The sequence below is a fragment of the Leuresthes tenuis genome, unplaced genomic scaffold (assembly GCF_036924035.1).
Source record: "Leuresthes tenuis unplaced genomic scaffold, fLeuTen1.0.hap1 SCAF_18, whole genome shotgun sequence".
Lineage (NCBI taxonomy): Eukaryota > Metazoa > Chordata > Actinopteri > Atheriniformes > Atherinopsidae > Leuresthes > Leuresthes tenuis.
This window is the reverse complement of record NW_027325372.1, coordinates 6,545,738-6,571,514: the sequence shown is the minus strand read 5'-3', so window position 1 is coordinate 6,571,514 and position 25,777 is coordinate 6,545,738. Positions and strand designations below refer to the sequence as shown.

At 38.1% G+C, this 25,777-nt stretch overlaps 2 protein-coding genes across 2 annotated transcripts in view; both read left to right on the top strand.

Annotated features, from left to right (window-relative positions):
• The window catches only part of LOC140275325 (tenascin-like), a 52,265-nt gene extending 44,241 nt beyond the window's left edge, over positions 1-8,024 (top strand). The window contains exons 9-19 of the mRNA XM_072370770.1: positions 400-522; positions 1,357-1,500; positions 1,933-2,052; positions 2,191-2,340; positions 2,510-2,646; positions 2,864-2,999; positions 3,083-3,234; positions 3,781-3,877; positions 4,917-5,072; positions 5,206-5,369; positions 7,502-8,024. Coding sequence (XP_072226871.1) covers positions 400-522; positions 1,357-1,500; positions 1,933-2,052; positions 2,191-2,340; positions 2,510-2,646; positions 2,864-2,999; positions 3,083-3,234; positions 3,781-3,877; positions 4,917-5,072; positions 5,206-5,369; positions 7,502-7,600 — 1,478 coding nt within the window. The 3' untranslated portion in view covers positions 7,601-8,024. The remainder of the gene's footprint in view (positions 1-399; positions 523-1,356; positions 1,501-1,932; positions 2,053-2,190; positions 2,341-2,509; positions 2,647-2,863; positions 3,000-3,082; positions 3,235-3,780; positions 3,878-4,916; positions 5,073-5,205; positions 5,370-7,501) is intronic.
• Positions 8,025-20,884: 12,860 nt separating this feature from the next.
• Positions 20,885-21,515, top strand: qrfp (pyroglutamylated RFamide peptide). The gene has a single exon (XM_072371173.1). The coding sequence runs from the start codon at positions 20,885-20,887 to the stop codon at positions 21,443-21,445; it is 561 nt and encodes a 186-aa protein (XP_072227274.1). The 3' UTR covers positions 21,446-21,515.
• The last annotated feature ends 4,262 nt before the right edge of the window (positions 21,516-25,777 follow it).

Below are 25,777 nucleotides of genomic sequence, written 5' to 3'. Positions count from 1 at the left end.
TGTTATTTTCAGGTTTGATTGACCATCTAACTACTGTATTAAAAAGTCTTCTTTCTCATTTGCTGCTACCCAGGATCCATCATCTTCATTCAGTTGTTACCCTGTTTGTATATAATTTGTATACTGTATATATGTTTGCACTGTACATATATACACATAAGCTGGAGCACTAATAGCAAATGTGTGGATGAATAAATAATTATGTACACACTGTTTTCCCCTTTTCAGTGGCTATTTTTGTCTCATTTGTGAAATCCATTTGTTCTTTTGTCCCGACTTTTTCTTTTCTTTCTCTTTTTTGTGTTTTCCTTCTTTTCTATCTCATTCAATAGCCCATCTCCTTCCCCCACTACCTTTGTTTGTATTGACCTCTCTCATCATCTTCTTTTTACCTTCCAGGCCCAGAACCTCCATCCAACATAGTCTTCAGTAAAGTGACAGAAAACTCTTTGACAGTGTCATGGACCAAACCAAAAAGTCCCGTTAGTGGTTTCAAAGTCACATACACCCATGCAGATGAAGGTAAGAAACAAACATAATCTTTAATTAAATTTCTTTATCATAGAGAAGCTCTTTTAGTTAGCAAGAATGAATGTCCAACATTCAACTCATAGCTGGAATGCTAATCTTAGGCTATATTTACAACTTGACCCATTCTTAGAGTTAATAATCAGGAAGTTTGCATGCTTTAACTTTTATATAATTTACTAAACCCTATAGGCCAGGTGAATTATTGTCGACTGAATGGATATTTTGCTTGTTGATATAAAGGAGAAGTGACCTCAGGTAGAAAAACCTTCAGCCATGAAATCATCAGCAAATGCTGGCATTTCAGTTCCCTTGGCCATAAATGCCCAAACCATAACAAGTGCGCCACCATGTATGACAAATATGTTTTTGTCCCGGAGTATTTTTGAGCATCTGTTTTTGTCTTAAACTACCAAAGGTTTGCATTTGCAGCTCTATTCTCTGAGGTGGTGGTCCTTGATTATTGATCATTGATGAGTAGATACATTCACATACACTATTCGAAGCCTTGCTGACTTCTGTGCTCTCTTGAAGGTGGTTTTCTTCATAGTACCCAATCTTTAAAGTGCTCATGTAATCCAATTAGTTGTTTAGGGGTGTTTTATAACAATCTGTCTCCAGATTACATATGTCTATGAATCGAAAAACTATGAAGTCACAAGGGATGTAAATCTCTCTCTTTCGAAGCAGCCTCAGTCTGTGTTGTAGATGATTGAATGTGTAGCTCCCTTTTTAAATCCTGTTGAAGTCCAAACTCACCTCTACCTAACACCTCTATCTCTATGAGGACAAAGCAAAACTGAGTAATACTTTGTCCTTCTCTTGAAGGTGAGCCAGTGTCAGTGTCAGTGGGCTCTGAGGACTCCATCCTCGACCTGTCTCAGCTCTCTCCTGGATCTTCATATGAGGTTAACATCATCTCTACCCTTGGACTAGATGAAAGCGATCCAATCAAAGACTCTGTCATGACACGTGAGTTTTGCAGGTTTGCCTGGAATTTAGCTCAGCTGGCCCTTTCAGCATTTGGAATAAAGAATATGTAAAAAAATTTAAAAATGTATCTGTATGTTTTTCTGTTTCTTTTAGTTTTGTAGCAATAAAATTTTTTGCATGTTTCATAATGTCTGTAGCAGGTGCTGCATCTGGATAGGATGTGGGTTTTTTTTAGGTTTCCCAAGAGGAGTCTCATCCTGGATGCATTTCAGTGCTCTGTGTTATTCCAAAACAGTTAAGATAGTTCAGATGATTCCCATCAAAAACACAATGACCGTCTTTGTATGAAATCTTTTCCATGCAGTTTACAATGATGTTTTGGCTCTTGTGCACCATCCATCAACATTTATTTGTTTTATTAATTAAGATGTTGTTTTTCTCCTGGTTAATATCACGACTTCTTTCCCCCAGTCCCTGACCCACCCACAAGCCTGCAGGCCATGAATGTCACTGACACCACAGCTTTGTTGGTGTGGCGTCCAGCGTTGGCTGCCATCGATAAGTACGCCATTGTCTATGGCTCTGGTACAGGTAGGAACTGACACTATAGAGTTTAACATCTGTCTACATCAGTTATAACCAGAATTTTTCTGACGTTGTTCATTAAAAAACAACTAGTTTAATTGCTGGTACTGAGATGCAGTTTGTTGGGATTTTTCCTCTGTGCAGGTTCAGAGTTGAGGATTACAGTGTCTGGAAACGCAGCCGAGAAGCAGCTCAGCGGCCTAGAGGGATCCACCACCTACACCGTCACCATAACCAGCCAGCTTGGCAACCTGGAGAGTTCCCCAGCCACCACCAGCTTTACCACCACCAGCGGTCAGCACACACAAACACACACACCGCACAATCTTTGTCGACCTTCCAAAGAGCCCTGTGATAAATGTGTTGTTTTTCATTTGCATTTTGAATAATCAACAGAAGTGCAATGGTAATATTGTTATAGCAATTGTCCATAAAGATAAGAATTTCTCTTCTTTACACTCAGCAAGGGACAAGGGCGGTCTACGAGACCTCCAGGCCAGCAATGTGACCCCTCGTACAGCTATGTTGTCATGGAAACGGCCATCAAAACCTGTTCCCAGTTACATACTGACCTACAAAACTGAAGGTCAAGAAATAAAGGTGGGGAAATTGTCCTTACTCATCGCCTGTCAGCACTTACGTCTTCTTTCAATTAATTTAGATCCAGACTAAAATCTTTTCTGAAAATATTGAATATAAATTGAATCAAATCATTATTTTCATTCATTTTTTGTTCTGAGGAAGATCAGATGGGATGGAAATGTACTTTCTGACATTAGTCTCCCTCTGATAATGACTCTTGCATTATCCGTGACAGGAAGTGATTGTGGATGGCACGATAACACAGTACAATCTGACCAAACTTCATCCAGGATCCCTGTACACAGTGCAGCTACAAGCAGGGGGAGGAGGAGCACGATACACATCTACAATCTCCACTGAATTCACCACTGGTACTTCTTTCATACTATATTATTGTCATTGTTATTAACCGATAAAGGGTTGCTCTTACTTTGTTTCTCCTCTTTTCCCCCAGGCACGCTCAGGTTCCCTTTCCCCACCGACTGCTCTCAGGAGCTGCTGAACGGTATCCGCACATCAGGTGTGGTGGAGATTTTCCCTAAAGGGAAACTCGGAGCACCAATAATGGTTTACTGTGACATGGAGACAGATGGTGGCGGCTGGATGGTACAGTAACATCTCTGAGCATTGTGTTTAAGTGTCCCTTCGCTCTAATTATTATGCTGACTACATTTACATCCTTATAAACATTCAAGCTCTAGAGAAATTACATGTTAACATCAGGAGATGTTTTAATTAAGGGTTACCACTATCACACTTTCTTTCTTTTGCATTTGTTTTGCATTAGGGGTTGTTTGTATTTTCAGTGCATACATATTAATAACTTTGCATAAAACATAGGACTGATAAGAACTCCATGTTACAGCCATCTGCAGAAAGGGATATTTCAGTTTCTTTGAAGTGGTGTCTTACTTGCAGTGGACAGCGGTCTCAGTCTGAAGAATGACAAACTAAAGCTAAATGCTACTTAGGACAGGAGCACCAGAATGGTATTTTGTAGAAGTAAAAATCCACGAATAGCTCTTGGTTGAACTGCAATGAAAATTTTATGGTTTGAGTTGTTTTAAATGGCTAAAAATATATATATTTGTCAGACTGAGAGTGTTTTGACTGCTGCCTACTGCAGACTTTACATCTGTTTTCTGTGTGCAGGTCTTCCAAAGGAGGAAAGATGGCTCGGTGGATTTCTTCCGAGGCTGGAAGGAGTACCTAAAAGGATTTGGGGACCTAAACGGAGAGTTCTGGCTCGGTGAGAGATGCTCTTCATGATACTGACACTTTTTATTGATAATATGACAGCATATGTGGTAAATTATGTTTTGCTCACATCCAGATCATTAAAAGAGTGCATTGTTTGATAAGGATTTGTTTAAGATTAAGTTCTTTAAAGTTTTCTCAGACTGAAATGTGATGCTCTTACAGTCAGCGCCACAGAGGATTATGTCCTGTATAGCAAATGGAGGTTTGTGTCACCAAGAGAAAAAAAGAAATACTAGAAACCGTTGTTGTAAAGTTGTAAAATGCCCCGCTTTCCTATTCTATTGGTTTTTACTTCTTTATTAGATTTTCAAACACCCAAACATCAAGTTTGGTTTAATCCTCAGAATTACCCTTAACAGTAAATAAAACTTTGTCCTTAAAGCTAAAGTGTGTGCATTACTCAATAGAGTGAGTAATGCTGAGACTGAATCAACAACCTTATGCTCTGCAAAGGGTTGTGATACCCTTGAAATTTTTAACTATTTGCTATCAATAGCAATTGGTAAAGTTAACTTTCTTGTGATCTCCGTTTAGGAGTTTGACTTTGGCTTTTTTCTATCTTTTTTTTTCTCAAAAAAACAACAATTCTGTTTATTTATGTACGGAATAATAAAAAGTGTGGTGACTATAGCTGTAGAATCAGTTTGAATAAACAGACTCATTACGTTTCACACTGAACATCAGATGTCAAACTGAGGATCATCCTCATCTTCATTCCTGTCCTTAAGCAAATATTGAAGTAAAAATCAAGTATTCATTTTCTCCAAATACAGAATAATACAGGTAATTAGATCTAAAGCAAATCTGAAAAAAGCAGGTCTAAGGCAAAGTTTGCATGCTCTCCCTGTGCATGTGTGGGTTCTCTCTGGGTACTCCAGCTTCGGCGACTTGTCCAGAGTGTACCCCACCTATTGCCTGATGGCAGCTGGGAAAGGCTCCAGCTCCCCCACACAACACTGAAATGGACTAAGCAGGTATAGAAAACAGATGGACAGATGACTCAAGCTACTATGTTTTCATTCTGTCAGGCCTTGAAAATCTCCATAACCTGACGACCATGACCAAAATGATTCTACGTGTCGACCTACGAGATGAAAGTGAGTCAGTATTTGCAAAATATTCATCATTCGAGGTGGCCAAGAGGAACTACAAACTGACTGTAGGTGGATACAGCGGCACTGCAGGTGAGGCAGGAATTCATAAGCGTGTATTAAATAGTCAACTCTCAAAACCTGGCTGAAGATTAAAAACAACGCAAAATGACTCCCAAAACCTTCCTTTTGTTTTTAACTTATTTGTTATGTTTCGTGGTTACAGGCGACTCTTTAAGTTACCACAACAACCGGGTCTTCTCCACCAAAGACCGAGACCCAGCCCCCTTCATCACCCGCTGTGCCATGTCTTATCGAGGAGGATGGTGGTACAAGAACTGCCATGAAGCAAACCTGAACGGCCTCTACGGCATCGACGTCAAACACCAGGTACTCTAATCAGACAAAGCTGAAACCTGCTGTGTTTATGTGGACATGAGTAAATAGAATACAACATAAAGAGAAGAGATCGGATATGAGTGGACAACTCATAACATTAAATATAATGCATTTTGAACTGTTAACGGCAAAAAACTTCAAAAGATGCACTAGTGTACTCTCAGGCAAAGTAAGAAACCAAAGTTTTACGTGTAACATATCAAACCATCATGTTCAAGTGTGACCCTGACAGTTACATGAATATGTGATCCAGCTTTTTTTCCAGAAACTTAAGGATTTATACTTTTCTGTTCATCATCTATAAAGCCAGTGTTTGGTTTGTAAACTAACTGTGACTAAATTTAACCGAACAGTTTCAGTGTTCCAGTCTATGTAACGTGGAACAGGACGAAGAAGTGTACTCTGAACTTACTGCCCTCACTTGGGGGTATACAGAATGAAATCTTGTATTTGCATTGAGTTTACTGTCTCTGTCGCAGGCATCGTCATGTCTATTAATCTTTTTTTTCAGTTTTTCTCAGCTTTGGTGCACGATCAACCATAATTTAAGCATTACATAAACTCATTCAGCAAACTACAGTTAGAAAATTATGCTCTATCTTTAACAAATTTTCTTTTTATATATCTGATTAAATTACATTAAATGAAGTCTTAAGACCATAAACAAAGCTGAAGATATGTATTTCGTGGTTGGCAATCTGCATTGTCACACCCTAAGCAAAGCAAATTTTTGGATCTACCTTGGAAATTCAGGTGAGTTTGTTCTAATATCTCAGTGTCAACCATTTAAGGTCCTGATGGTTGTCTGAAGGGTTAGATTCACTGTATGATCAGGTTTGATATCCTGATTTCAATAACCTGAGAAACTTGATGGTTTGGAAAGAGACAAAAAGGCGACAGTGGAGAGGAAAACTCCCTTTAAACAAGAGGAAACCTCCAACAGAACCAGATTCAGGGTGCAGCCATCTGCCTCGAGCTGCTGGGGGTTGAGAGGACAGGAAAGAGGGGCCAAAAGCACCGTAACACCAGGTCAGGGATACCTGTTAGAAGGAGAAACACTAGTTAATGACACCAATAATTTCTTATGTACATTGAGAGTACAGAGAGCAGAGAGAGGAGAGGTGCATCATAGGAGGTTCTCGAGCAGTTGAGACCTATAACAGCATAACTAAAGGATGTTGCAGGGTCACCTGAGCCTATATATAAGCTTGATAAAAAAGGAACGTTTTATGCCTAATCTTAAAGGTAGAGAAGGTGTCTGCTTCCCAGATGTATACTGGCAGCTGGTTCTGCAAGAGAGGAGCCTGATAACCTCTGCCTCCCATTCTACTTTTAGAAACTCTAAATTCTGTGTTTTCTGTTGAGAAAATACAGAACTATGAGCTCTTTAAGATATGATGGAGCTTGGTCATTAAGCGCTTTATATGTGAGGAGATTAATTTTTAATTATATTCTGGATTTAACAGGGATCTAATGAAGAGAATCATTACCATGACCAGGATAACTGAGAATCTTCATAAACTAATAAAGAGAAGCTAAAACTGGAGAAATATATCCAGTGATATATCCTCTGCTAATAGAGCCAAACTTAAACCAAACAACAACCTGGAAACATCACAGGAGATGGCAAGCTGATCAAAATATGTCATGCCTGTGTGCTTCTTCCACTTTGTTGAGAAGTTTTGCTTTCTAGCAGAAATGTTGTCGCATGGGCTTGGATTTGTGTTACAAACAATGAAGCAAAGAGGCAGAGAATCAACACTTATTGCCAGCTTGTTTATTTTTTTTAATTGCTTCTGTATTTCCCAGTGTGTCTAAGTCTTAAAAATTAGGGGTAAATTACAACTTATTAACAAGAAAGTCTAACAAAGTTTGGTTCTAATTAAAAGGGATGTGAAGAAAGTGAGATTCTTCATGGATGAACAGATGGAAAATAAGCCACGCTGACTCATTTTACATTGCAGATTCTGTATCTAGGATACTTAAACTGAAAATATATCAGTACAGACGAAACGTCAAGACTAATTATAGTTTTAATAGTTTTAATAAATATAGTTTTATAATTAATGATGGCGGGTCTAAATGCAATTCTCTGTGTGTGTGTGTGTGTGTGTGTGTATCAGGGTGTGATCTGGACCTCATGGAAAGGAAAAGAGCATTCAATCCAGTTCACTGAGATGAAGATGAGACCAGCAGCCTTCAGCCCTCCAGCCAGAGGATAAAAGTGAGAAAGATGATGATGGACTCCTAAACACACTCTCTGACAGCAGTGTGTTCATGATTTTGTGCACACACACATACTGACACACACACATTTCAAAAGATTAAGACATATTTTTTCATTTGTATAAAGTCAGTTATCAGTATGTTACTGTAGATTGTACAGATTCCTTTTTATCAGCATCATCTTATAGCAGTGACTTTTAGCTCTGACTTGCTCAATATGTAATGGTGGTGTTCTCACAAATTACGCCACAAACGGTATCTTCTTTTGCAGCCACCACCGTTTTCGTGTGCCAGTACTTTCAGAAAACTGAAACCTAAACTAGAGGGCTTTGTAGATACAGAAAATGCTCATCGAACCCATGCAAAATTTCCCAAACCCTGACAAGTTTCAAACATCTTTTAAAAAGAGACCCCTGCCAGACCTGACAAAAAATAGATGCAGGGATTATTAGGCTTGACGCAGATGGGGTTGGGAAATACCTAAAATACTCTGACTTAACAGTAAACACAAACAGCACCGGCAACATCAGTTAATGTTTGATAAGCAGCTGTCTAATGATATCGATGCTTTAAGAGTACGTAGCAAGTCAACAGTAGATTAAAACAACTTTAAATAAGATGTGTATGTGTCCCATACACACGGACCTGCAGCAACAAAACAAGACCTCATCCAGCCTGATTGGACTGAGCTGAATTTTGAGCCGGTGGAGTCCAGGTCTTGGGTCCTCAGACCACTATTAGCATTACACAGCTCAATCAGATGTTTATCTATCAAACATTTTGGAAACAAAATGGTCAGTCTCTGTCAGCCTGCAGGCATTTTCACTTCATCCAGTTTGCACATGTTTATTTCTTTCAGATTAATCTTTCAAATTAAAGTATATGGAGGAGAAATCCCAAATATTAGAACCATGGGGTGGTTGCTTATCAAGTCACAGCCACCTTTAGGGTAACATATTGAGCGAGTCCAGGTTTCTTAGAAATCCTATAAATCCTACATATATATATATATATATATATATATGTATATATATATATATATATATATATACATATATATTTTATTTTTGTTTGTTTTTTATGTCTTGTTTTTTTTCTCAATAGGAGCAAATACATTCTTAATCTACAGGGCTTCATCATCAGGATCTTTGTCTGATATGTCTGATAGAAGCAACAAAAATGAGTCAAAACATGACAAGTCTCCAGAGATTATCATGAAAACATTCAAAGCATCAGACTGATGGTTTATAAAACTCTTAACCATCTGTCACCATTTTTATTCAGACTAAAACAGATTACCTGACATGATACGGCATCACAAACTGTGTTTTATGAATTAAACACAGCTTCAGGGCCACCCCTGGCTTTTCAGGTGACTCTGGCTCTTTCTGTGGAATGTTCTGTGGGTGAAATATTGCATATTTCGTGGATACAGCTACAGTTCCAGGTTGTCTGTTATGTTTTTGTCTTTTCATTTGACTGTTTACAGTCAAACCAAACTCAGGACTTGGCTGTGATTTGAGGCCTGTTTAGGCTCCCCATTCTGTATAAGCCAAACTTTAATTCAGCCCAGTTTTGAAGCTCGGCAGCGCCCCCCACTGTTCACCGTGAGACACGTCCCCTGCACTGTGGCTCCTCAGTAAACAGCCTATGGAGACAGTCAGGTGAATGTGTTTGCACCTGTTGTGGTTCAACTGCCAACCATTCTCTCAGTGTTTGTCTTCTGAGAGTTGCTTTGTTGTCTTTTTGCAAACATCTCTGTGTTTTATCTTCCATTTAATGTATGGTGCCTCCTAAAAGAATACAACAATAAAAAGATTGAACTGAAAGCAGCAGAGTTGAATTTTTGGATAAAAAGTATTTAGACGAATCCCTGTTTACAGAAAAAAAATGCTGAAAACATTCATTTGTTTCTTATTTTTTAAATGTTTTGTTTGTTTGTTTTTCCCCATAACGATCTATGAGATTTATTTAAAGCCCAATATAAGTCTTTTTTTTGCACTGAGAAGCATCTGCAGGTTCTTTTTAATTTTCATTTATTTTTTCTTTACTTCTGCATTCATCCCTAATTCATTTACAGTCACAGGTGAGCAGTAAATTGAGATTTTCTGCATTGCGTTGTGGGATTGTATGGCAGCAACCTTGGTGATGACTCATTTTGTTCAACTGAAACAGTAAGTGTTAATGATAAGTTTGGTCTTTTATAAAATCAGCACGAGTGAGATCGAGGACATGAATTGCTAATCATCTGTAAAAATACAAGAACTCTTCACAACATTAAATCTTTAACAAAGATTATGAAAGACTCCAGTTTGAGGCTTTAAAAAACACATAGAACCTAAAACCACTTCAGCAGCTGCAGAATTGTCTTCTATAGTTACAGAATCTAAAGGTTGAAAGTGAAATTTGACGTATTTTGGAAATCTTGCTCTTTGTTTCCACTTCCATGTGTTATTGGTCTTTGATATAGGGATAATGTCCCCTGCTGTTTAATGTAAGACATCAACTTTCCTCCAGCAGTGGGAGTTTTCCCATCCAGTTTTATGAAATTTGCCCCTGGAAATACCATGACAGAGCAATGGTTATAAGACAGGGGGAGAGGTAAGTTTTAATGCCTTTTAGTCATCTTTTCATATGACACATGTCGTTAAAAGATGTGTAAACTTCTGTACATTCAGAATGGATGGGATACAGAAACAGCCAATAGGCTAACAATATGCAAATATGCTTAATGGTGACGTCATTAAGTTAAAGAAGGCCTGTCAGGGAGTTCAGGGACAGTGCATTCTGTGGGAGGTAATAAATCTGCAAACATTTATTTGGAAAGAGAAAAAACACCTACATGGCTCATGATAATAGAAAAACTCAATAAGTATATGTGTCAGACATATTTTTTAGAGGGCTTGGAAAAACGAGTTAAAGTCTATATCATAACATTAGAACATTATGTCATCTGCAAAAAATGGACGCTGAAGTACCAAGCTAAACAAAAGTGATCCAAAAACTGTGGCATCCCATTTAAGATATAGTCCACAGTGTAATAAATATGATGGGATTTCAGGCTTTAATCAGTTTATACAGTGTGCACTGTGTCTACAGAAGAACAATGTTCAAAGATCTTAAATGCATACACTTGATGCAGTTGTTTTGTTTCTTGTTAATTATTTCTGGCACTGCATAACTTATACTGTTCTTTACCCAAATCATTATGTTTTTGTATCTGAATGAAGCTATCATATTGGATTTTGCTGCAAACCTGAAATAAAAATGTATTATCTAATGAAAAGCTGTGACAGTGTGGATCCTTAATGAAGCAGAAAGTCTGTGCACAGCTGTGTTCATGTGTGCCATCAGTGGTAGAAAAGGCTCTTTGAAGAGAAACACTTAAATTACTCTCTAATTGACCTAAAACTTAAGGTGAAGATCATTACCTGTTTCATACAGACTTACGCTGTGTTTTAGTAAAATATCATGAATTTTTTACCATTGAGGGTCACAGAAGAGAAGCAGGTCTTTAATGACGTCTTCATTTTGGAATTTTGAACTGTGTACTGGGTATTAATGATGACTTTTTCCACAGTGTTTTTAAGTCAAACACATTAAATCTATTATCATTCTTCCTCATCCATGCCTTTTTTGCACTGCCTTGCACTAAATATGAATACACAAATAAAAAGTCTTTGAAATGACTTTGGTTATGCCTTGCTTATTTAAAGTTATCCTTTAACACTAAGTTGAGAAAATAGTGGTTTGGCAAATGATTTACTTTTTCAGCGCCACCTTGTGTGTGGGTGCCAGGTTATCAAGTTGAGTTGTTTGAATAAATATAATTTATTTATGTTTCTATAGTTATAAATTATTTATTTTATTTACCTATAGATAGCCTTTATATATTTAAAGTATACTCTCATGAATTACAAAACAACAGCAGCTAAATAAAACAATTTTGCTTTCTTTTTGGAGACCATAAATTATTCTAAGTTATAATTGTGTAAATCAGATTTTAGTGGTGACAATTTTAAAAGTCTGCATCTACACACCAGGCAATACTGCAGAGATATTCCATTTATATTAACTCCCCTTGGGGAGATGAGAAAGGCAGGTTTCATACATGGTTTTATTACCGCTGTGTCTGTAGTTTTGTAAATAAACTGATATTATAGTCTCAGACACACACTTCTCATTTTTGTGTCCTAAATGTTATCTGTCGTGTTCCTTCGGGGAGAAAAAGCCAAATGAAAGAAACAGTTTGGTTCAAATGTAGAATCAATGGTAAAGGCGTCTTTTCATCTTTTAGCACAGATCCCAGATGTCCTTCTAAACACCTTTTGTTTTATAATTGGTCCCCAGGGTGCGGCCCTCACCCCTCCCATCCACCTGCTGGCCAGGCAGCCAATCACATTGCTTCTCACCTGCTCTCTGAGCCAGCTAGGTTCTTGTTTACAGGTGTTTCGCCTGGGACAGCTGACAGATCAGATGCTTGAAAAGGGATTGGGCACGGATGAGGAGGAGAAGCAGATCTCAGGTCAGGGAAACTGAACCCAAAACCACAAGAAAGGAGGCTCCAGAAGGCACCTGGAGCGAGTAGAGAGTGCTCATGTGATTTATGGTTGAGAGGAAAATGCTACATGTGTTTTTGTAAAAACTGGGAGGTGTTCGTTGTCAGGACATAAAGTTGGACCTTCCTCTTCTGATACTTCTTAAAAGGTTGTCTGTAGAGTTCATACAGCGCACACTCAGTGGAAAGCCAATCAAAAGCCTCTAAACCAGACCGGTAAGTGCTCTTAATAGATCTGCACATATATTTTTATTGTGTAGATTGATAATTTCATTAATTGATCTTTTTACTTCGCTTTATCAGTTTGTTGATTTAGTTCTTCAATTTATATATATAACTCAAAACTGCACAAACTGTGAGACCTATTTCACACATTTATTTAACCTAGGTTAAAACAATTTGCATGAAAATAATAAAAATTGATGTAGAAACTGTAATTTGTCAAATTCAATCTTTTTTCTACCAGACTGTTGAAAATCCACTTTCTGCATAACTTATAGCCTGTCAAATGTAAAATCGACGTTGAACAATGATCCAAACTCTGCAATCCTTATTGTGGAATAAGAAAAAAAAAATTTGGAATATTTTGTAAATTTTGCTCCATTTGAACTATATCTGGATATAGTTTAAAAAGTCGCACGCGCCATTTACAAAACAATGTGGTTCTGATGTGACTTTTTCATTTCTTTAGAGGCCCAATCTTAAAATCTAAAATATAAGTCGGTTGCAAAGTGTTCATCAGCCTGGTAAAAATAAGTCTAAACTGCACATATAGTTGCTTGGGCCATGTTTCATTTTAATCACATTTGCAGTAGAGCTATGTTGAGTCCATTAGCAATAATGATGATAGTAGTTGTCTCTAGTTCAAAAACATAAAAGCAGTTCAAGAACATGCAACTATTGTGCTCAAAAGAAAAAAAAATAGAATCAATTCAAAGTTTTTTATTTCTAGAGATGTAAATGTAGAGATACGGATTATTGTAAACTTTATTCAACTTTTATATTTCACGCAAAAAAAAAAGAGTTTGGATGTTGATCAAACTCGTCGTTATTAATAGAAACATTAAATGCATCTCTTTTTAATCCTCTAAAGAGAGCTGTGATTGCAGAGAGGACTGATAATGATCCCCTCTGCCTTCTCAGGACAACTATGATGTCTCCAGACGACCGGGCCCTCGAGGACCTGTTGTATGGTAGCGACCTTGGTGATGACGCAGAGGGGGGGCTCAGCGTTGGCCCGGCAGCGGTAGAAGAAAGTTCAGCTACAGAAAATGTGATCATAATTGCTGCATCAATATTTCTATGACTGAATGTGTTCCATTCACTGTCTTCCTACTCAACCCCTGGAGATGGTTATAATATTAGATGTTTTCTTATCCATGTTTTTTTTTTCACTGCTGTTTTACAGAAAAACACCCTTACAAATATTAAATTATAATACAGGTCCAAAAGGACAAATACTTTGTGATCCTTCCAGATGCTAATCAGTATCGATTAAAACTCTTGAAAAATGTTCTTTTTTTTAAAGAAAACCAAATGAATCAGAACCACAAATGTTAATCCTGGTATTATACCACACAGAACACAAGCATGTTATTATTGCTATCATTACCTTGTAGAGCTAGTTGAGAAAAGCTCATGAAAGTTATACTTCCTTCTCAGACTTACTGGATGAGAATGCTAAGCTAGGCCCCCTTTTTTTCAGAATATGCTCACAATTCATATCCTGAAATAAAATCACTCAAAATATAACAAACTTCTGCTCAACAGATGACACTTGTCCTGACTTGGGTGTGATTATGGTTGGCTGTTTATTTCTTCATGATAACTTTTGGGTGTAAAGACTCGAACAATAAACTGTTGCTGTTGGATGTTTTCAGTAACATTAAACCTGTCTCAGACTCCAACAGCTGTGACCATCAATGAGCCAATGATGTGTAGTGGATGTGGTGAGCAGGTGTGCGATCGCTTCTTCCTATTGGCCGCAGGGAGGGTGTGGCATAGCGTCTGCCTCCGCTGCAGCCAGTGTCACTGTGAGCTGCAGTCGCACCCTTCCCTCTACTGGAGAGACGGAAACATCTACTGCCAGCAGGACTACTGCAGGTCGAACTGATTCACCACACTGAAGCAGTTTACTCTGCAGCGTGTCAGGCACATAAATAAGACTTCTGACATCATTGTGCTTTCTCTTGCTGGCCAGGATGTTCGGAGGTGGTCAGTGTGCTCGCTGCTTCCAGCCAATCCCACCCTCTGCTTTGGTCATGAGGTCTGGCGAGCTGACCTTCCATCCTCACTGCTTCTCCTGTCAGGTTAGCTTAAAAGCTCAGTTGTTTTCTTTTGAAAATGCAGAATAAATGCAAACAATTTATTCGTGATGTTTTACAGGAATGTGATATGCAGTTAATGCCAGGGAACCTGTACTACATGCAGGGCCCAAACCTCTACTGTCAGTCACATTATTACGGTGATGGGGGCAACCTGCCACCACATGACCCCTCACTCAAGCTTAGTCTGAAAGAAGGTGAGTTTTGGCATGGTTTTACAAAGAAGATAAAATGTTTATGGGGAAAGACAAAATTTCAGAGGCTGTGATGAAACTAATCATGACGCAAATGAAAATTAGAAATAGCTGAGAAACCCTGAGGTTACATCATCTGCCTGTTAATAAAAGTGCCGGTTGTTTTTTTTGCTGCATCTAATTCAGCTACTAGACTATTTTTTTAATTAAAAAAACGTTTTAGATTCAGATTTAAGCTATAAAGCTGAGATACACTTTAAAGAAGGTCCAAATAGGTTTTGAAACAAATAGACTTTCTATCAAATCCCTCTGAAGGTACATTTAGAAGGAGTATTTCTTTAATCTTTGGCAATATCTTTGGGGGAAACAAACATGGCCAAAATAGTTTTGGTTGGGCTGTCAAATTAAGGTCCACATGTTGTCTTCTTGCTTGGGTTTGGAAGTTCAAATTAAACTCTGGTCACCACATGTCTCTCATGTCCTTTGTTTGACAGTAGAAAGTCAGGTTAGTGGGACAGAGGGGAGTTAAAGGGGAACTCCGGTATTTTTAAACCTAGACCTTATTATCTACTCACCGAGAACAGTTTGGCGAAAGTAAGCGTCCTTCGGAAGCTATTTAGATAACTTGCGAGCCATATAACGGAGTGAACAAAGACGATGCAACCACTAAATAAGCATTATCTGTCTTTAGTTCACCAATACTTTAAGATGAATGAATGAACAAACATGTACTATAGCTCTGTTAGCTCATAGGTGCTATTATGTGGCTACTTGTGGCTATAGGAGAGCTATCGGAGGGATTTCTACACAGGCACTCTACTGGGACCACTTCATCCACATGCCCCCCTGGAGCACAGTTTATTTACTCCTTTCTCTGTGACAGTCGTCTAACTTCACACAGAGTTTGCTACTGCTAGTTTTGTGCAACATGGCAGGATATTTGTCAAATTTTGACAACATGAACGACGACTTTGAGAAAGATGGACGTTCTTACCGGAGTGAATGAGCTGTGCTGCAGCCATGCGTGTGGATGAAGTGGTCCCAGTAGAGGTGTGTGAGTAGATAAACATATTTCATGCCAGAAATAAGGTCTAGGTTTAAAAATACCGGAGTTCCCCTTTAATATGTAAAAGAGGGCCACGGATCTGGATTTAGACCTGCTTGACCTACTGACCTACCAAGAGCCCGTTCTTGTCTTGATTTGATGAAATTTGATATGCTACAGTATATACAAAAGATTAAAAAGGCACATTGATCAAAGAGCTTAAGTTGAATTAAGATTTTATACAGCAGTTTCATTCAGTAGTCTTAGTTTAAAATGCTTTACAGCGGGCAAATGCCAAAACTAGTAAAAACAACAGAAATAAGTATTTTAAAATATCACCCGTCCAACCCCAACTCCAATGCAATGACGGATTATATTCAGCACAACACTTAATATGAAGAGTGATGAAATGAGGAAAAACTGAGGAAACTTTTTAATTTGAAATCAGACATTTGTATGAGGATACACTAAGCAGATAAAAAAAAGTAGTAAAACCATTAAATCATAGAATCCTACAGTGTATTTTAGGTCCACAACTAAAATAAAAATATAGAAATATGCATGAAACAATGGCATGAGCCTAAATAAATCAATTCAAAACAAAGTCAATTAAAACCAGGTTGAAAGTACGATCAATTTTGTTGCACTTACCAAAAATCTTCTGTAAAATCAAAACAAGGCTCTAAATGAGGCTATAATGCACACCTTTCTCATCAAGCTCACAGAGCACTTTTAATGTCAGAGACAGGTCAAAACCAGGTGTCGGGTGAAGGGGAGGAGTCTGTCAGCAGTCCAGAACCACGACCGGATGACAGGGTGGCAAGTGGGCGAAGTCGCAGACGGACCAAGCGAATCAGGACATGTTTCCGCAGCGAGCAGCTCAGAGCCCTGGAGTCCTATTTTGCCCAGAAGCACAACCCTGACGGTAAAGACTGGACCTGCCTTGCACATAAGACCGGCCTGCCCAAGAGGGTCCTGCAGGTACACAACTTTAAGGGCCCATGTCCAAAAATGGTATAAATTTACAAATCATACCCATTGTACAGATTTATACATAGATTTGAAATAAACACAATGACCCAATAAAATACTAAATGAGGCTTTTTAACTGACACAAACAAATCAAACATTAATTTCTGTGTCAGTTTTTTTTTTACTTTTGCTTTTTTTGTAATTGTTAACCTTTCTTATTTGGATTTAAGCTTTTGTGTGTTTTTGCACAGTTTAATCTTAATCTTCTGGTAAGTTTTCATCTGTTTCTGGTAGTTGTTTTTGTACATCTTTTGGTGCCCCAGTTTTTGTGTTTCTTTGTGGTCATCTCGTACCTCTGCTTTGTATTTTTTGATGCCTCTCTTGGGTTGTTTTTAATTTCTTACAAATCAGTCTCCATCTTTTTGGTTATTTGCATTTCTTTTTAGTAATTTTGTTTCTTTTTGTTGTTGTTTTCAGTCTGTCTTTGGTCAGTTGTATCTCTTTTTAGTCTTTTTCAGCTCTGTGTTCATTTTGTATCAGACTGTCACCTTTGCTTAACCTCTCTATCCTCTAAGGTGTGGTTTCAGAACGCTCGGGCCAAACTAAGGCGTTCCCTCAACTCTGATGATTCTCAGGTCAACTCTCCCTGTGCTCCACCCAGAGCTGTTGCCATGGCAACCACATCCCCACCCTCAGCCTGTTCCCCTCTGGACCACTCACAGCCCTACCCCACTAGCACCATCGACCACCTGCAGCTCTCCTTGCTCACTGCTCCAATCAACGAGCCTACAAGCCCAGTTGTCAATCAGTCGTCACACCAGCTACCACAAAGCCCCGCCTTTTTCCTAGACTACAATTCCCATGGTGCATCAGGGTGTATATCCTCTTTAGAGTCCCATGGGGACTTTGGGGAGGCAGGAGAAGAAATAAATAGGGAGGGTGATCCTGATCATTTCAGACCCCAGTACTGCTAGTTAAGGGTTGTGCAGCAAAAATTACAATGTTTTTCAAGTAAGATGATAGTTTAGGTTTTAATTGTTCTGATTAACTGTTAATTTTATACTGATTATATAAACAGTGTGGTTGATAATCATGGGGTGTGTTAGTCCAACAACAAACACTTTCATAAAATATCGTGGCTACATTTTCATAGAGGTGTCAATATGTTTCAGTTGACTAGCAAATAAACCATCAACTGTTAACCGGCTAATTTCTTTCCTCTAAGTTTTGTGTCACTGCTTCTGTTTACTTTAAACAGGAAGTGTGTGAATCAAGTGGAAGTGAATCCGCAAAATTGAATTTGTGAACATGCTTCACAAACCGTATGTTTTTTTGTTTTTTTTTCATGCATTAATGTCGTGTCACTAAACACAAAAATAACTTTATGGAGAAACATAGTCTCACAGCATTTAGTGAAATAGTTACATTTTAACTGCTGTAATACATTCATATTCAATGGATAATTTCACATTTGCCAAGTTAAGACCGAGTCATGTTTTGATCACTAGTGCCTCAAAGTCCCTTTTCTTTGAAATGTAATTTCTGCATTTAGTCCCTGTTCTCATGCAGTTTCATTCTGTTTCATCCTGTTTTCATCTGTTTACATTCCAAATTAGCCTACTTGGTTATGTTTTGGAATTAAAAGCAAAGCTGTTAAAAATCATGGCTTGCATTAAAATTGACCTGATAATCAAAAACATTAAAAGATCTTTGTCCTGTCCCCTCAGATAAACACACTAAATATGCTGGACACACAAACCAGACATCCTACTGAAATTAATACTCTGAAAGTCGTGCTGGGTTTCAAATCAAGTGTTGGTTTACATTGCTTTTCACATCTTTCTTGCATTAAGCGCTTCTTTCCTTAATTTGTTACTCATCATCTGTTGATTAATGAACTTATTAGATCCACATCTATGTCAAACCAATTATGTAGTCAACTTCCTGGTATCCCCTAAAACTATTTATCTTTAAGAATGCTCTGCTGAAAAGATAAAATGCTTTGTCCTTTAACATTTCAATATTTAAATGGCCATAAATCTCAAGTTTTTTCCAAAATCAAAGACCTTATGATGAGTCTGGTCCTCCTCATCTTTTGTAGCATAATTGATGGTGTTTTAATTCAGCAAGTTGCGCCATTTGGTTTAACGTGTGTATTTATAACAAGATGATAATGGCATTCTTTCAGGTGCGTCTGTGCTTTCCCAGTGAGACGATCTTCATTATGAGCACAACAATAAAAGAAAGCTGTCTCTTTTCCTGAGACTCTCACCTCAGAAAAATCTTAATGAACTGTCTGCATCTCCTTCCTCTCCCCCCAATCAAGCCGCAATAATTGGGTGAACTTTCTTGGCCTTGGCGCTGAAATGGGCCCACGTTTCTCAGCTAAAAGAATGACAGTTATGGCGTTTGATTCATGGTGTTTGCATGCGTCAGAGGGCTGAGGGACCAATGAGTGATGGATGGGTGGTGGAGGGGAGGTTGGCCGTTTTAAAAAGGTCAGAAGCGACAAATGTCAGAGAAGATTCAACAAGTCTGACAGAGCTCAAGGTAAGAAAAGGGAAATTGGGGATGTGGTGAAGTTCTCTTGTTTGTCTGCCTTATTGTTCTTAACAGATTTCAGTGAATTATTTCTTATCCAAAGCAGCTGGGAAATAGCTTAGTTATGCATGGTGGCTGTGGCATCCAGAAACTATTGTTAAATAGGAGCAATTTCCTTCATTACAAGAGGCTGTTTGCACATTTTCTTTCCTTTGTGAGACATTTTTTTAGCAAATTTGTTCCAGTAATGACAATTGCTTTCCTGTTGAAATTTCTAGTTTGTTGCGGTATCAATGAGTAAAAGTCACCTAGTGAAAAATACCCAAACCATGACTTTTTCATCACCATGCATCAGTTTACACGATTATCTTCTCCAAAAATACATTTTCATTCAGTGCCAAACCGTCTTTAAACGTCTTTTTTGGCACATTTGTCATGCAAGTCAAATTTTTGCTTTTTAATTGGACTCATCCACAAACAGTAGCAAGTCTGATTAATTTTTATTGTAGGTTTGATTTGGCATCAAACACGCCATTGATTTAATTTTCTTGGGTGGCCAAAGCAAACTAGCAGTCATTGCTGGTGAAATTAAAAAACACTTTATTTATCCCAAAGGGATATTATACTGTTGCAGTCCATTTTTCCACCATCATTAGAAGTTTTTACTATGCATGATTATTGTTGCTGCCAGGAATGACCTCATATAGCTGTAACAGATCTCTTTGTGGATGATTTTCTTAGCAGATGAATAATCTCTTTCAAATTGTCAAGTGAATTCCCAGACTCAGTGCGAACTGTAACCTTTTTATCTAAAGGCCTACAATATTGGCAGGAAGATCAAGATGGCTTCTCCATAAATCATAAAAAGCCCACAATTTCCATGAGATGTAGATGACATGCTAATTAACATGCATCTACCACAGAAAACTTTGCCAGTTTTGTGTTACGGCAACAAGATAGATTGTTCAGCACATCACTGGAGATTTTGCTGATATAATGTTGCTTTTATGTAGTTCACACATAGTATCGATTTTAACCACATAAAAAAATGGATTTATAATAAACCAATAAAGCAAGTGCAGAGTATATCTGTTGTAAAGTAACCAGGTTCACATGGAAACTGTTTTTGTGTTATTCTGCCAGTCTGCATAACTGTGTGGAGTCTTCAGTTAATGACGTAAAAAGTCTTTCAGATTTTGGAAACATTTGCATTTATCTCCAAAGTGCTTTAAATCAACACAAATCACTTATTCGATTTCTGTTTGCTCTTAAAATCCATCCATCCATTTTCTATACCCACTTAATCCGTCGGTCGGGTCGCGGGGGGGCTGAAGGCTCTCCCATCGGGCGAGAGGCGGGTTACACCCTGGACAGGTCGCCAGTCCATCACAGGGCTGTTCTTATAATATTACTAATATTGGTGATATATAATATCATTAGTACTTATTTTGCTCTTGCATTTTTTCACATGTTTGATACTTCATGGAACTTTATTAATTTCTCATTTATCATCACTCTCTTTTTACACCATGAACTGATGTTACACCATTTGAGTGAAGTTGAAGTAACATTTTTATGCAACAAAGGTAATTAACAAAGGATTCAAATATGATATAACCTCCTCATCACCGCTCGTCTCTTTTCAGATGAGACTGTCTTTCCATCTCGGTGCCTCACAGCTCACCTTCCTTTTCCTTGCCCTCCTTTGCCCCATCCCACAAACAGTCACAACATCTCCCCAGACCTCCACTGCTCTCCTGCCTACAGTGGACGGCCCTGAGCTGGAGTCTGCCCTGCAGCACCTACAGGCTGTCCTGGAGAACTCAAAGGACCCTGTAACAATACCAGGGTGGCCTCAAGACCATCTTTCAGCCCTGCTGGAGCCCAGGGAGGAGGAGGAGGGGGAGAAGGATGAGCCATGGAAAGAAGAAGCACTGCTGAGGTCCCAGAGAGGAGATTTCATGGACCTGCCACTCTCTCCTTTCCCTGGGGATAACTCACTGGAAAGCATACACTATCAGGATGGAGGAGAAGGGGAAGATGGGTGGAAAAGAAATGATGCTCTGACATCCATGGCTGGAGGACTCCAAGCTGTCAGCCGCGAGAAAGGAGGATTTGGTTTCCGCTTTGGGAGGAAAAGGTGGACCAAAAAGGGGAACGTTGGATGGAGGAGTGAGGAGAGGGGAGGGAGCACAGAGGACATTTAGCAAGAGCAAAAAGAGAGGGGTTACAACAAGGATGAGAGATGAGACTGATGGAAGAAAAAGAGATTGAAACTCTGTGGAGATGTGTCTGTGTAGAATCTCAGTCATTCAGATCGCAGTAATCCTCAGAGCTCGAATAAGTGCAACTGCACTGCATGACTCAAAAAAGAAGTCCAGTTGACCTTATTCAAGCCGATTTGCTGATTCAGTAACATTGTGGGAATGGTGATACTCCCTGCAAATTTATTTTCAAAACAAAGGCTGCCAGCAATGGCCACTACATTTCACACAGAGTCCAAAAAGAGTTGCATCACTGGCTTTAAAAGTAAGAAGCAATTTGTTTTTTGGTCAGATTGTCCTGAAGAAAATAAACTATGTTAACATGACAAAATGTCTGTATAGTATGAAGTTAAGAATAAAATTAAAAGGAAAATAAGCAGTAACAATTATGTATTTGTAATCATTGAACACGGAAATTTTCTATGTCTGCCTCTGAATTTATTTATGAGTATATAAGAATACAAGAGACAAACCATGTTCGCTCAGAATCAAATGTTAAAAAGCTCTGAAAAAGTGAATATACAATAAATATTAGTGTCACCCTCAAAATCTAACAGTGTATATTGGCAGTAGGCTTTTGGAACCATGCTATTTGCTGGCTTAATCATGAATAGTTGATAAATAGTTGGAAGATTCAGACTCTCGTGCAAAACTCTCATCATAGATTTGATGGTTGTCAGCTGTTTGCTATTTAGATTCCACATATTAAAGTATATTAACTTTCAGTGTTTCTCTCAGATGGTGGGTACACCTAAGTACCTAAAATAGATGTTTGTCAGTGTAGCTTTAGGGCTTTTTATGATCTCCAGGGTTGTGCGAGGTCACACTTTATAAGAATTAGTTGAAAGTTCAATTTAAAAACTTAAACTTAAAATAAAGTAATTTGCATTAATTTCTAACTTTTTATGAGCTCCTCTGAATGATCATCTGTTTATGCAGTGGTGCCAGGAGAGGTGATAAATCTTAACCTTTGGACATTTTTCTAATGTTCTATGAGGCCACTCGAGCAGTGATAAACAATGTTATAAACGATGACATGTAGTGAGAACTAGATCTAACTGACACAAAATGGACCAGCACATGATCACATTTCATCTGCTGGCTTGACAGAAAAAAAGCACCAATACAAAGTTATTGTCCTGATTCACATGCATAAACATCACCAACCCGTAAAATGAAGGCAACTTGCATGAGCAAGTGAAAGATAGACACTGGCAGGCTGTGGCTTTTCCTTTATGGGGAAAAAGAAATGGACTTGTACAGCAGTAATGGATCAGAGGCGTATTCACCCACATATAACCTGCTCTGCACCACTGCTTATAAAGTACACTGTACTATACACAATACTGTGCTATGGAGTACCTGAAGATGGGCACCATGGCTATCTGAGTACTATGTGTGTGTGTGCGAGACTCAACTCCAGTTCAACACAGCATAAAGAAAGATCCAACTTGTGGTTTTATGAATAATTGCTGCAAAACCATGGAAACTAGCATTTATATCATCCATTTCTAAAACCAATAAAGGCCACCTTCCAAGCCGAATAAAAATGTGTTAATTTTGTCTATGAAAGGGGTGCTTAACGTCTGTTTGCTATTCAGTCTTACCATTTGTGCACATTTTTTTTGCTTAATTAATTAATCTGAAATATTGTCCACAACAGTTTGGATACTTCAGCTCAATGTGCTGCTTAAAAGTGGTTGTTAATGGAGGTGATATTTGGACCATTTACTTTTGAAACAGAGACGTCTGTTTGCTATTCAGTCTTACCATTTGTGCACATTTTTTTTTCTTAATTAATTAATCTGAAATATTGTCCACAACAGTTTGGATACTTCAGCTCAATGTGCTGCTTAAAAGTGGTTGTTAATGGAGGTGATATTTGGACCATTTACTTTTGAAACAGAGACATGATTTGCATACAAATGTTATATTTTCTCAATCAGAATCTGTTCTGATTTATCATAAAACTCTTTTGAATGTTCAGAAGGTCCAGCTTCTGCAGGACTACTGGATGAGGGGTCCTGTCTTCCTCCGCCACAAACACTTGCCCCACTGATAAACATCTGACGCTATCAAAGGTTGCAAAAGTGAGCGGTCACGCTTTATGTTCGTCATTTGAAAACAGATCCATCAGTTTTGACACTGAACAAGTTTCATTACAGAGTATAACATATTAAGTGTGTCCGCTGCAGTATAATATCTTCATTTAGTTTAATTGTGCATGGTCTGTTTGAAAAAAAAAACCCAGATCAATCTGTTTCACTTAATGCATTCATTGTTGTTTGTATATGAAGTTCAAAGGTAAACACACTATAATGTATATAGATAGCATGCCACATGTGTATATATGGATTACTCCCAGTCTAAACACAAAGTCTTGTTCATACATGAATTAGCCAGAAGAAATAGAGGGTGACAGTAACTTTACACAAAGTGGCCAGAGAGTGGAATATAGTATTTCATGAACATGCTCAATTAAATAATTATAAGTGTTAGGATTGAGATAAACAAAAAGCTGACAAAATTCAGAACAAAAATGCATCAGAAATCAACAAAACAACTACAGTAAAAGGCAATGAAGACAACTGCAGTGAAGTGAAATCCTAACTGGTTGCAGAATCTGGTGTGCCAAGGATGAGCCTATACACTTCTGAGACAACAATCAATCCCAGAAATTACATTCAAATTACATATATTCAAATATCTTTATACTAGGATATAAAGAGATTTACTTGAAGTTGATAAGAATAGTCAGAACTGAGTGGGCTTAATTGGTAATGGGTGCTCTTTCTATCGTTACAACCTAGTTTTAAGTTGTTTATGTTTCTGCATTTAGCAGACGCTGAAAGCGACTTACAGATAGGCATGTAAGCTAAGGGGGTCTTGCCTAAGCACCCCTACTGGAGGTAATAACTTACATGCAGGGAATTTGAACGCAGGTCTCTCACATGGAAGGTGGCAATCATACCAATAGGCTATCCAGCCCTAGTTGTTCCTCTAAAGTTATTCTTAGGCTCACATTTGGTACTTTTATACTCGTAAACTCTGAAAGTGGGACTTTTACTGGTAATAGAATGGGATTATAGTGTAGAAACATTGATTTTAAATCGTCTAAATACTTTATCCACCTCTGAGGATAGAGGACGATGACTCAAATTCTCGTCGAACATATCTCACCGTAATCTGCCCAGCAACCGTAGAGTAATTATTTGATTGGTTGCTGAGCTCAGTACACATCGAGGCTGCAGGTCGAGTGTTACCGTTTGTGAACTTGATTGAGTAACAGGCTATAGCTAATAACTATACTGAAAATCAGCGTTGGCTTACACAAACACCGGTAGCATTCGTGGCACCCTGTGGCTGCTGTCTCTGCAAAGCTGTGCAGGGCAGGCTGCCACCGGAAATACCATCGTTAGTCGCCGCTGCTACTATTTGAGTATTTTTATCTACTGCGCCGCTGTATAAAGTCATAAACATAAGCTAGTTTTAACTTGATTAATCACTTATGTGGACACCCTTAACCCAAAACGCCAGTCGTTATGTGATGTTTGAGTGTTTGTAGATGCTATAATCCTATTTGAAAGATTAGCTTTGGATAAAAGCGTCTGCTAAATGCATAAACATAAACATAAGGAAACTATGATCAAATATCAGGCATGTGATGCGTTTACAGATCCTTGTTCATTTGTATTTTCCACAGTGTGCTCTAAGAGCTCAAATTCTATGCCTGCGAGTACTATAAAAGGTCCACAATTTTATGTCGTCTGAAAAGATTAAAGTATTTTATTCAGAAAAGTTTATATACATACAGGTACTTATTGTTTTTAGAATACATCAAATACGTAATATGCTTTTAGAATATGTAAAAATATTAAAACTGTTTGCAGAAGAAGTAATGATGAGCTCATTATTATTATTTTTAATTACATTTTAAGGAAATTGTAATTGACTGAAACGCTACAGCAGTGGCATAAAACAAGAGATGATGGTGAAATTAAGCTAATTCGTGCCTACACTTTCTGTTTTGTCCCCACTTATGCAAGATTTTGGCAAGACTGAAAATACTAAATAATTTCTCACGTATAAATAACAACGAAAGAAAAAATCCATTTCAAGATCAGCAGTTATATGAATTTTTTTTTTTACATTTAATTTAATTCTCGAATTTGTTCATGGCAGAGGTGTAAGTGGCATAAAAAAAAGCACCTAGGTGGACCGTAGCAAAAACACACCGGGTCCTTGTAGTGTACGAGTAAACCTGAATGCATCTTC